General features: G+C 32.7%; 1 protein-coding gene across 1 annotated transcript; it reads left to right on the top strand.

Moving 5' to 3' along the window:
• Positions 1-2,393: 2,393 nt before the first annotated feature.
• On the top strand, positions 2,394-5,579 carry LOC149214155 (L-gulonolactone oxidase 2-like). Its single transcript, XM_089390863.1, has 3 exons — positions 2,394-3,234; positions 4,183-4,438; positions 4,548-5,579. The coding sequence occupies exons 1-3, from the start codon at positions 2,560-2,562 to the stop codon at positions 5,483-5,485; spliced, it is 1,869 nt and encodes a 622-aa protein (XP_089246989.1). The 5' UTR covers positions 2,394-2,559; the 3' UTR covers positions 5,486-5,579.
• Positions 5,580-13,801: the final 8,222 nt, after the last annotated feature.

Below are 13,801 nucleotides of genomic sequence, written 5' to 3'. Positions count from 1 at the left end.
GCTTCAAGTGTAACCTCTAGTAATGGTAGATAAGTTGGAACATGATTGGAACAATCATGATTGTTCATTTGACTGCATTAGAACCAATTTAGTCAATTGGCTCAATGGTATCAAGAAAATTTATCGGCTTGTATTGCCATCTTTTTGGCTTAACTTGGCTATCTATTAGTAGTAGCACTAGATATGGACTCACTCCTTGCTATGCACCTTCGTATGGGCCTTTAATTGCTCATATCCCTATTGGAACCACATAATACTTTACTATTATTAGTTTTGGAATTTCATAACCAATAAAACCAACATCAGACTTTTGTGTTGGATGTACCACGAAGTCAACAAGAATTTATGGGAATTTAAAATTTTGGCTTTATCTATCTACCACAAACATCCATATATGCTATTACATGTGTATTTTTTTGATATTTTGTATATATGTGTGTTGATGTTCTTAATATTATTGATAGATGTGTTTCTTCTACTACTTGATATTTAATACTATAATCTTGATCATGAAGTTTTGGTTCTATACCTATAATTTCTCCTAGGAGTAGAACTCTATATTTATTTGCTAAAATATTCTATACATAGTGTAGTCGGAAAAGGGTATGCTAGATAATGGATTAGCAGTAAACTAGTGGAAGATATGCTACATGTAGTGGTAGTGAGTGAAGGGGATGTTAAATTATGAGTTAGGGTATAAGTGGATAGTTATGAAGGATAAGTTAGTCCCACTTCCAAGCTTCAAAGTACTCTAATAAGCTATAACTTAGTATTTGCTATTGTTCCTAGGAGTAGAACTCTATCTTTCAAATATTATATACATAGTGTAGTGGGAAAAGGGTATGCTAGATAATGGGTTAAGTGTAAACTAGTGGAAGATATGCTACATGTAGTGGTAATGGGTAAAGGGGATGCTAAATTATGAGTCAGGGAATAAGTGGATAGCTATGAAGGATAAGTTAGCCCCACTTATAAGCTTCAAAGTACTCTAATAAGATATAACTTAGTATTTGCTAGTGTATATTATAACCATGTATCTCAATCAAAAAGATATAGTACTATGTACTAATTAATCACACACTTCATTTATATCACTCTTAAAATACATGAAAATATTTATGCTCTAGTTAATTTAAAATTAGATATAAATATGCAAGATCTTTAGATATACATGAAAATATTTATGCTCTAGTTAATTTAGAATTAGATATAAATATGCAAAATCTTGGGATAGATATGTTATAGGGTAATAAACTTAGTGACTCAACTTACCCAATGAAACTTATATAGATTTTATATGTTCTCATACATTCAATTTTGTAGCCCTTATATAGATTTTATATATTCTCTTGCATTCAATTTTGCAACACCTGTGAACTTCTTAATTTAAATGTACGAGTTCTTGATGAAAGACTTCAACTTTATGCTTTAGCTGCCCATATTTAATAACTCATATCACCATTAATTCTGAATTAGTTACACCATTAAACCTCAATTGGACACCCTACAAGTGGTAGGGCTGTCAGCAACTCGAGTAACTATACTTAGATGGATGAGACAAGTGACATTTCATAAATGAAATATGTATTGGCCACGTAGCTACCAATATGTAGTAACTACAACATCTTTAAATCTCAATTGGACACCCTGCAAGTGTACTTACACCATTAAACCTCAATTGGACACCCTACAAGTGGTAGGGCTGTCAGCAACTCGAGTAACTATATTTAGATGAATAAGACAAGGGACATTTTATAAATGAAATATTTATTGGCCACGTAGCTTCCGATATGTAATAACTTCAACATCTTTAAATCTCAATTGGACACCCTGCAAGTGGCAGGGGTGTCGGATCCACGGTAACTATATTTAGATGGATAAAGAAGACAGAAAGAAGAGGATATTTTATAAATTTGCGCGTTAAAATCATTTAAGTGGTGAAACTTTTATTGGAAAGCTAGCGACCAATATCTAATTACTGGCTACTCTTATTTCAGACCCCATTTTAAATTTGACATGGTCGTTCGATACTCCATATAACACACGTCGCCATGTCACTGTTATTGAAAAAGAAACAGAGATCAATATACTCTAGATATCAAGCGGCTATATCAAACTACATTTAAAATGATATAAGGTCTGAAATAGAAATTGCCTCTAATTACTTCCAACACCATTAAAAATTAAAAATCAAATGGACACCGTGCAACTGGCAGGGGCGTCAGCAATCACATGGAAACTACGTTGAGATGGATACAGGAGACAAAAACAAAAGGACAAATTTGCCTATGAAAAGCATTTCAGTGATTAATTTTTTATTCGACAGGCAGGGCTTGGAAATTGTTCAATTCCTGGTATGGTTTCGAAACCCATGTGTTCAACGTGCAAGAGAGGCGAACTAAGTCGCTGATAGCAACGATTTCAGCTACCTCTCGGACCAGAACAGAACGTGAGGCCATTTGATTTAAATGGCCCCTCACTCGTCCTGTGCTCAACATACGCCTGTCAAAACTAAGTTCTCATGCGTACTCTGCTTCCGTTCATTAGTTACGTTGCGCAATGGAGTTTCACATGGCAGCTATTTTGTTGTCGTGCCATGCCTTTTTTCTGTTAGTCTCCATTGTGAAATCTAGCCCGCCTGGTCCCGTGGTGAAATGCTCCGATGGATCCACTAACTGCACAGTTTCTAATGCTTATGGTGTGTTTCCTGATCGTAGCACCTGCAGGGCTGCGCAGGTTGTGTATCCCTCCACCGAAGAGCAGCTTGTGGCCTACGTTGCCGAGGCCGTACAGAAGAACCAGAAGATGAGAGTTGTGACTCGCTACGCCCACAGCATTCCCAAACTTGTATGCCCTGCTGGAGACGCCGGTCTCATCATCAGCACTCTGCATCTAAACCATGTTGTTGCTGTGGACGAACGCAGAATGAGGATGACGTTCGAAAGTGGTGTGACCCTTAAGAAACTCATTGATGCCGCTGCCAACGAAGGTCTTGCGTTACCTTATTCGCCATACTGGTTGGGTGTAACCCTAGGGGGAATGCTAGGCACTGGTGCTCATGGTAGTTCCCTCTTTGGCAAGGGCAGTGCTGTTCATGAATTTGTTGTGGGCATGAGATTAGTAGTCCCAGCTTCGGAAGACGAGGGATATGCTAAGGTTGTGACCCTCAATGAAGCAGATAAGGAGCTAAATGCGCTCAAAGTTTCTTTGGGGGTTCTCGGAGTCATTTGTCAGGTATGAATGATTTGCAATATTTGTAAAAAGGAATATAATTTCTCAGCCTAGGTTTCTGTGTTTCAAATGACCTTGATGTAATTCTTGGGATTGATTGCATTAGGTTTCTGTGATTCAAATGACCTTGATGTAATTCTTGGGATTGATTGCATTGAATAATTTGGGTAGAAATTTGGAATCAGTAAGTGTTCCTATTTATGTAGTTCATGACGAACCATATTAGCTGTAGCTTGTTTTAAATATCTATCCAAATTATTCAATGTAATGATATTCAAAATTTTAATAATACATTATATTAAATATAAAATCTTAATGATGAATTATACTAAATAATTTCAACTAGTTGATGACCAAAATTATTCGTCAATATTTATATGAAAGAATTTTATTTTATTAATTATTGTGTATTGATTATGAACATTTTATGATTTTATAGGAGTTGTTTAAAGAGGGCCAAATGTTCATTATGCTTTTATGGACATTGTTTAAAAAGGTCACGATTTTATTTTGATGGTGAAATTTTTGTTAGAATCTGGTGAGAATTTTTTTTTTGAAGAAATCTTATTTTATAAGTGTTTCAATCATGATGCTGAAAATAAATTCAACACCCTAAGAAATACTAAAATACCCAACAGTATAGAAGTGTTTGAATCATGGTAAAAAATATATTCAACCCCTTAAAAAAACACTGAAATACCCAAAATCATTATACTTCACTTCCAAAAATTTCAAGTAGAATTTCCATTTTTCCCTGAGCGAAATTATAGCGTTTTGCGGATCAATGATTTGATTGAGATCGTTTTGCGGATCAATGATTTGATTGAGATGAGAGATTATAGCAAGGCTGATTATTTCTTACCAATTCATTGTATGGATCAATGATTTGATTGATATAAGAGATTATAGCAAGGTTGAGTATTTCTTTAGGTTTTTCTCTGTGCTGCGCAGGTCACCCTCCAATTGGAACCGATGTTCAAGCGATCCATCACGTACATTGAGCAAGATGATTTCGATCTGGAAAACAGGATAGCGCAGTTTGGCCTAGAACACGAATTCGCAGACGTTACGTGGCATCCTGCTCAGCAAAAGGTCGTCTATAGAGTGGACGATCGAGTACCTGTTAATACATCCGGCAATGGAGTAAACGATTTCATAGGGTTTCGCCCAACTTTTTCTCCTCTGCTAGCCACTGCCAGGATAGCAGGTAATAGAATCTAACCTGCATGCCCACCCACATTGATATCATCTCAGGTTGAGTTTATGAAATTTGATGTTCTTGATTTCTATTAATTCATTAATATTTGAATTTGCAGAGGAAGTCGAACAAAGCCATAATAGCACTGACAGCGTGTGTGCTGTTGCCGCCGTTCAAGTGAATTCCATTATGGAAGTGGGTACAGGACTGAAGAACAACGATCTTCTGTTTCATGGATATCCAGTGATTGGGTACCAGCATAACATGCAAGCTGCAGGATCTTGCCTCAGAAGCCCCGAGGACGGACTAGAGACAGCGTGCGCATGGGATCCTCGAATCAAAGGTTTGTTCTTCTTTCAGAATGGAATTAGTATCAGCGTGTCCAAAATCGGAGAATTTCTTTCTGACATAAAGAAGATTAGGGAAATGGTTCCGAAGAGTCTGTGTGGGGTTGAATTATACAATGGTTTTCTGATGCGTTATGTAAAAGCTTCAAGTGCTTTTTTGGGGAAACAAGAGGATTCAGTTGACATTGAAATGACTTATTATCGAGCCGACGATCCGAACACTCCCAGGCTGCATGAAGATGTGTTGGAGGAAATTGAGCAAATGGCTCTCATGAAATATGGAGGTTTGCCTCATTGGGGAAAGAACAGGAACATTGCATTTGATGGGGTCATGAAAAAATACAGCAATTACGAGGCGTTTCTGGCAGCCAAAACCAAATTCGATCCTCAGGGACTCTTTTCCAATGAGTGGACGGATGGTGTTCTGGGAATAGGAGAGGCGGGGGTGATCATAAAGAAGGATGGATGTGCTCTGGAAGGACTGTGCGTGTGCTCAGAAGATGCGCAGTGCGCTCCTGATAAAGGCTACTTCTGCAAACCTGGGAGGGTGTACACAGAAGCACGTGTTTGCAGACAAGAAGAACATAATATTGGTACAGTCTCAGTATCGTATAAGTTAAAATGGCGTCTACTTACTAAGTTTATATCGTATTCTACTGTTGTCATCGTTTCAGGTTTCTGGTTTTATTGGTATGTTTTAAAAGAGTAGTCTAGGGCTGACAATTTCGCCCAATGGAAAATTTCTTGGAAATTTTTGGAAATTTAGTCGATTACAATTGTGGTTAAGCTTTAAGATTTTAGATATCCAGTTTTTTTGTAGGATACTGAATCAATTTATATTATAAAAAAAAGTTATTCAAACGCTGAGCACTGATTTTTTAATTCTGACCAAATTACATTGGTAAACAAGTGTATTATTATCATGTAATTTAAGCAGAATTTTTTTTTTCATAACCTTCATATAGTATATAGATTACATATAGATTACAGAAACTTCAATTCAACCAATTTAATCTAACATAACCATTCTACACTGTCCAAATTATATCATCTATAGAGAATGCCAATGGATGATTTCCCCAATATCCCGGAATCAGGGAGGTCAAATGACCCAACTGTTGTTTTTCAGACACTAAGATATTCTAGGATGAATAAGCCCAGAATAAACTATGTTTAAGGTTAGATTCGAACTAACTTTATTTAGTTTTATTGTAGATTTTGAAATTATTTAGTTTTGTCCAATATATTTATATTTATGATATTCTATAATCTGTAATCCAGGCATTATATTTGATGAGGTGTTATGTTTCTCTATTGCTATTTATGTTTGTCCATTCTTATTTTTTTATTAAATTTAAAAGAAAATCATAAATCTAACTAACAAATGCCTAAATTAATTACTTGATTTTGCTTTGCCGAAAAATTTTCAATTTGTGAGTGTTGGTACTGCTAGCATAATGATTTCAGATTCTATTATCTATCCACTGGTCAGCGCAGGAAAGAGTAATTTCCATCGTGTGAACGTGATTATAGGGGAACCTGTAATTGTTTGACAATGGCAATTGTTTTAGCTGTCTAATAATAATACGAGATCTGGAAATTTCTGGCAGAGATGAGAAAGCTCCAGCAGAAAACGACGAAATATAATTGTCACCGCAGGATCCCATTACATAATTTAATGCTTATTCTGGTGAAAGTCAGATTAATTAAACAGGGTTATTTTTCTACCATCTTCGTTTTATTAAGAATTTATTTTAACTTTTTTTAATAATTTATCACTAATTAAACAAGTAAAGACTATGTATGGAATCAGAAACTCGATTCTGAAAGTGTCATTTTCAGATGTAGACCCTGTTTTGAGACAGGGCATATAGTCAAAAATTGCCCAAAAGCCTCCCAAAAAAATTCTGCTAAAAACAACCACCACATATCTACATGGTGGGAAGGAGCACAAAAAGAACACTACACTGTCATCAAAGAAGAACACTTTGGAGAAAACTTTGGATCACAAGAAATCGGGCAGGAAAGAAACAACTCTCAAGCCAGGCAGGCAGAAAGCCCCGCCCAACAAGTCAACAATTATGAGGATTCGACAGCACAAAATAAGTCTTCATTTATCAGCAAAGCAGATCTCCTAGACCAAACTTCTTCTCCGACTATCTTCAAAAGGACGAACACAATAGATCGCGAAGCTAAAACACCAATGTCCCAAGCTCTAGAAGAGATGAAGGGGATGCAAGATAAAGGAAGTTAAACACCAATGTCCCAAGCTCTAGAAGAGATGAAGGGGATGCAAGATAAACGAAGTTGGAAGACCGTAGAGAAAAAAAAGAAAGCTACAGCACCAATCTCGCCAAGAAAGACGAGGAGCAGATAATTAAAAACTAAGAAAGTTATAAGTCCAATGGACTAATTTGGTCTCAGTGGACATTAACCATCATCATCATCAATAACTAAAATATTTTTAATTCATAACTAAAATTAGAATATCAAATAATTTATAACTAAAATTAGAATATCAAATAATTTTATTTTAACTTTTTGGAATTTTTATTTACTTATTCAATTAATTTTTAATGATTAATTTGCTATCATCCATCTTGCTATTTATTCTTAAAAATTATATAATTGATACCAAATCTTAATAATATAATTAATCAAAAAAACCTTCCTTCTAAAATGATATAATACCAAATTCTTTACCATAATAATATAATTAACCCTAATAATATAATTAATCAGAAAAACCTTCATTCTAACATGACATAATACCAAATACTTTAGAATAAGCATGAACGTCGTAGTCATTTACTACTCCGTTCTTTGCAACTCAAATTATATTGGCGTCACAATCTACTCACGCCACCCATGTCTTAATTTCGCCGGCTAAGGTGGCCATTGAAAAATGAAAAGCAAATGAGTTGGTAGGATACTAATGTCCGAGTGACAGAGAATTTACTAATTTCATGAACGAATCCGGATCCTGACCATGCAACGAAAGTCAAGCCACGTAAACCCGCCCATATAAACGGAATATCTATTTACTCCACAGAAAAGTAGCAATGAAAAAATTACATGTTCCCCAAACATTGAATATAAACGAAAAAATTATTTGCTTCCCGGAAAAATTGCGGTGAAAGGAGAAGCAACGGCATAGGTATTAGGTGGATTAGATTAGAACTTAATTTTGGTTATTTTATTGGTGGTTGATATTATAATTTAGTATAAAAGAGATAGGATAAAAATATTATATTTTTATATATATATCCTATCAAATTTAAAATTTAAAATTATTTTAAAATATTTAAAACAAAAATTATTTTAATATTCATGTTAATCTATTTATTTTAACATTAATTAAAAAAAACATGAATTACAATAATATATTTTAATGTGCGAAAAAAAAGAAGTAATTGAGAGTAAAAAAAATCTATTTTTTCTTTATAACAATAACCAATCTAGATTCATTTTAATTCTAGATTTATTTCATTTTACAAGAAGTGTGTATCTCTTGCGATTTGATTTGTCTGGACATTTGGTAGATCATGAATTAAGATGGATCTAAGCTAAACTATCTTACATCTATCTAACATTGGATCTATCATGGGTGTAGAGGGATCAAATCCCTCATGTGAAAACCTTCATTTTGGTTGTAGAACTTGAGGAAAGGTTTGCACCTCAATGGATTTGGACCCTCTCTGCCCATGATAGATCCAAAGTTAGATGGACCTAACATTTTTAGATTATCATTATTATGTATATGTTTGAGATAAAATTCAAAGTTCACATTATATTTTCTTCGTTGACATGACCATATCAGTCTCTTCTTTATTTTGGTATGTGTTGCTTTCATTGAATGGTTTGTATGTTTGTGCTTGGATGCTTTGAGCGATTTGTGTGTTTATGTGTTTGGATTTGGATGGTAATGTTTTTGAATGTTACAGTTGTATATTTTTATATGTGTATGTAATTGTTTAATAGTAATTAGTTGGTGATGAAGAAGGGAGACAATCTTGTCAATAATTTTCAGGAATATTGATATCACACATCTATTTCATTTAATTTTAGGTATCACAACTTTTGACAACTAATTAATTCTAAATAGTGTTCCTCCAAATATTACAAAATATATCTTGAAGAATAGTTTTAATAATTTACTGTGTCAAGATTACTCTTGAAATAATTTGTTTCTTTATTTATGTTTGAAATAATATATTTCCTTCAAGAATATTTTCACGATTCTTTTTGTCTATAGTCTATTTTGCAAAGTCAAGATATAATGTATTTTTGAAATTTTTTAATGAGTGACCATAATTATAATATATTTACATTATTTGTTTCTCCAAACAATTATCACATCTCTTTCAAGAATATTTTGATTTGTTTTGATGTTTATAAATATACATTTTCCTCTTATAAATATTTTGAATACATTGTTGTATGCAATTACTCTATTAGTAATTTTGAATATATGTAATTTTGAATATATTTTGAATATATGTAATTGTTTATTAGTAATTAGTTGGTGATGAAGAAGGGAGATGATCTTGTCAAGGATTAATTTGCACTTTGCAGGAGGATTGATTATGCACATCTTTTTCATTTTAATTCTAGGTATCACAACTTTTCACAGCTAATTATTTCTTAATAATGCCCCTCTGCATATTACTAAATATATCTTGAAAAATAATTTTTTAATAATCTACGGGGTCAATATTAACAACAACTAATGCGAATAATCAAATAGGATTAGAAAACAAACAATATATACATTAAAATCAATGCATCTAATGCAAACAATCAAATGAAATTAGAAATCAACCTCTACATTGAAATCAATCCATCTAGTACAAGCAATCAAATAGGATTAGAAATACACATGTACACTGAAATCAATGTGTCTTGTGCGAACAATCAAATAGGATTAGGAATCCACATGTACACTGAAATCCATGCATCTAGTGCAAGCTATGAGATACAATTAGAAATCCACATCTACACTGAAATCAATGCATCTATTGCAAGCAATCAAGTATAATTAGAAATCAACATCTACACTGAAATCAATGCATCTAGAGAAAACACTCAAATAGGATTAGCAATCATCATCTACACTGAAATCATGCATCTAGTGCAAGAAATATTCTTCCCTCTCTCACCCATCCATGATTTTTTTTTTAATAATTTATAGTCTCAAGATTAACAATATCTAATCCATCTAATGCAAGCAATCGAGTAGGATTAGAAAACAACATCTACATTGAAATTAATGTATATAATGAAAGCAATCAAATGAGATTAGAAACAAAAACCTACACTGAAATCAATGCATTTAGTGCAAGAAATCAAGTATAAATAGAAATCAATATCTACACTAAAATCAATGCATATAATGTAGGAAATCAAACACGATTAGAAATCACCATCTAGGCTGAAATCAAAAATCAAAATTTGCACTGAAATCAATGCATCTAATGCCAGCAATCAAATAAGATTTGAAATCACCATCTACGGTGAAATCAATGCATCTAGAGAAAGCAATCAAATAGGATTACAAATCTAAATTGAAATCAATGCTTCTATTGCAAACAGTCAAATAGAATTAGAGAATATACAATGAAATCAATGCATCTAGTGCAAGAAATATTCTTCCCTCTCCCCACTCCATCTATGTCTATATCTCCATTCATCTCTCCTTCATTGTCTCTCTATCTCACCACCGTCACGCCCCCCCCTTCCAAACACACACACCCTCTTCATATCTATATATCTCTCCCTCCCTCTCTCTATCTCTCTCTTCTTCCATCTCTTCACCTTCAATCTATATCTCTATCTCCCTCTATCTCTCCTTTGTGTCTCTATATCACCCCCAAAACATACACACTCTTTCTCCATATTTATATATCTCCCCCTCCCTCTTCCTCTCCTTATATCTTCCCATTCACTCTCTCTCTCTCTCCCTTCTATCTCCCTTCCCTCCCTCTCTCCTCTCTCCCTCTCCCTCTATCTCCCTTATCTCTCCCTCTCTCTCTCTCGACCTTTATCTCTCTATGTATTTCTTCTTACCTCCCTCTCTCTTACCATACAACTCCATCTCTATCTCTCTCCTTCTCTCCTTATCTATCTCACATTATCTCTCTCTGCCTTTCTCTCTCTCCCATTCTCTCTCACCTCCCTCTATCTATCTTCCCCCTCTCTCTCTTTTCACCCTCCAACTCTATCACTATATCCCTCCCTCTCTCCTTCTCTCTCTTTCTCTTCCCCCTTCCTTATATCTCTCCTTCTTTGTCTCTCTATCTCACCCCCAAAACATACACACTCCCTCTCCATCTCTCCCTCTGTCTCTCTCTCTCCACTTTTCTCTCTATATGTCTTTCTTCTTCACTCTCTCTCTCCTCCTGCAACTCCATATCTTTGTTCCTCCCTCTTCGTCCTTACCTCTCTCACCCTCTCTCTCTAGTCCTTCCCCTCTCTCATTTTCTCTCCTACCTCCCTCTCTCTCCCCCTATTTATCTCTCGCTCTATCTCTTCTCTCCAAATGTGTCCCTCTTTCCCCCTCTCTCTACCCTCCATCTTTGCATCTCTGCCTCTATATCTTACCATTCTCTCCCTCTATCACTCCTCTCTTTCTCTTTCTCTTCATTCTTCCTCTCCCCTCTTCTTCATTTTATTTCCATCTCTCCCTTATCATCGCTCTATCTCTCCACCTCTATCACTTTATATCTTTGTTTTTCCCTCCACATATATATCTAAATTTAATATATATCATGATATATTAAATTTAATATTGTATTAATCCAAATTTATTAAATATAATAATATTAATATTAGATTTAATAATGTTTTTTGTGGCATGATAATAAAAATAAATCAAATTAATATTTTCAAATATTAGAAATTTTATGTGGAAATATTTATGTCTTTAAAGACTTTAATAAATCCATAGCATATGGTTTTTCCCCTTAAAGATTTATTTTACAAATATTTAATTAAAAGAAATATTAAAATATTTTGGAGCGTGATGATTCTTTGTGTTGAATTAACCTTGTTCCTTTGATTTAAGAGATGGTATCGAATTTAGTAAATCTAAGTAAAGATGTTTAATATTTTACCTAATTTGGAATTTTAATGTGGTAAATTTATGATCCATTCAAATTCACACATGAAATAATTCTAGTTATATAATAATACATAATTATATTTTAATAATTAATCTTAGTCTATTAATAAGATTAAAAAGTTATATATAATCTAAAGATTCAAGTTGTATATAATTTAAGATTCAAGCTAATGTTTTGGCAGACATTAGTAAAAATTATTTTATTATTTTTCATTTTCTAAATAATATTTTTTATAAATGAAGATAAATTCTAATATATTAATAGTAATTTACCTTGAATTGAAAAAAATTATAATAAATATTTATTTATTATTATTTTAAATAATTATTTTTTAATTGTTATTTTAAATTTAATTCTACTTAAATATATTTTGGTACAAATGTGGCAATACAATATCTAGCATGTGGGAGACTTCTTGTTATTTAAAATACATTTTTGAATGAATAAATGGATTCTACACCATGAAAAACCCATGAGGTGCTTCATCTTTTCAAATTAAACATGTGATTTTAAAAAGCTTCTAATAGAATCATTTCATCTATTAGTTAGAATACCCTACCATGATTCATTATTTTGATAAAAAAAAATTGCCATAACCTTTAATTATTAATCCATTTATAAATTGCAATGTTCCATCCTCCATTTATTCATGTATAATTTTTTAATTTCACTTATGAACCAAAATAGACATTTACATATGTATTATTTACTATAGTTATTGTTAAAGTTTTTAATTTATCTCTCATATACCTGATATTTGCATTTATTAAATCTCACACACATATGGTATTTTAATGGACCATGAACATAATATGTATAATAAATATAGTAAAATTAAATAATTATTTTATATATTTATATTTTATATTAATTATTTTAATGTACCACTCACATAATATGTATAATAAATTTATTACTATATTAAATTTTGATGGTTTAATTTAACAACCCTGTATTAATATAGTTATTTTTTATTAATCCTAATTGATTTTAAAAATATTATTAATTTTTTTCTATCAAAATAAATAATATATATAAATGTCACTTGACTCTATAAGTTATTAAACAATTCATTTTTAATCAATGTATTTGTTTGTGTTATAGTAGATTTTGAAAGAAGTGTTATTCTCCATGGTTTGATTATAGCTAATGGTTTTGTATTTTATATTTATTTAATATATTATTTTTTTGCCCATAATTTTGTTAGAGCCCATAGTTTTGTACTTTATCTTTATTCAATTTATTATTTTTTGTTTGTTAAATTCTCTTTTATTAATTAAGATCACAGAGTTGGATCATTCTTAGGTGAAATTATTTGAAGTACAAACTTTCTTGCATCACAAATACACATCTAATTTATAATTGGCTCTAGAGCCGAGCATTAAGAAGAAGATGTGTAAATTCAATTCTTTATGTAAAATTAAATGTGACATTTAGTAGAGGGGCAGCTCAATTGGTTATCAAAGTAATGTGAGTCCTAAGAAAACTAAGAGATCCAAGGTTCAAATCCTCCATATTGTAACAATTATTTACATATTATATATGTTTATAAGTAGAGCTTCGGCGTAAATCACATAAAGAGAGACATTTGTCCACGCGTTTTGAACCAACTAATGTGGTTCATCGTCAGGACAAGTTGAAGACATTTGTCGACGCGTTTCGAACCAACAACTAGTGTGGTTCATCGTCAGGACAAGTTGAAGACATTTGTCGACGCGTTTCGAACCAACTAGTGTGGTTCATCGTCAGGACAAGTTGAAGAAGTAGATCCAGCTTAGCATGATAAATAGTCTGAGCAGAGTCTCTAACGGCTAAATTAACTAACGGCTAATTTTGACCTTAAGACCCAGGTCAAATTCTTATTTATTAATTTAATATTATTATTATAAGTATTAATGTTTTTC

Source organism: Pinus tabuliformis, chromosome 1_1 (assembly GCF_031772625.1).
Source record: "Pinus tabuliformis cultivar Carrire ecotype Pingquan chromosome 1_1, CPIR1, whole genome shotgun sequence".
In the NCBI taxonomy this organism is placed as follows: Eukaryota; Viridiplantae; Streptophyta; class Pinopsida; order Pinales; family Pinaceae; genus Pinus; species Pinus tabuliformis.
This window is presented reverse-complemented; position numbering and strand designations above follow the sequence as displayed.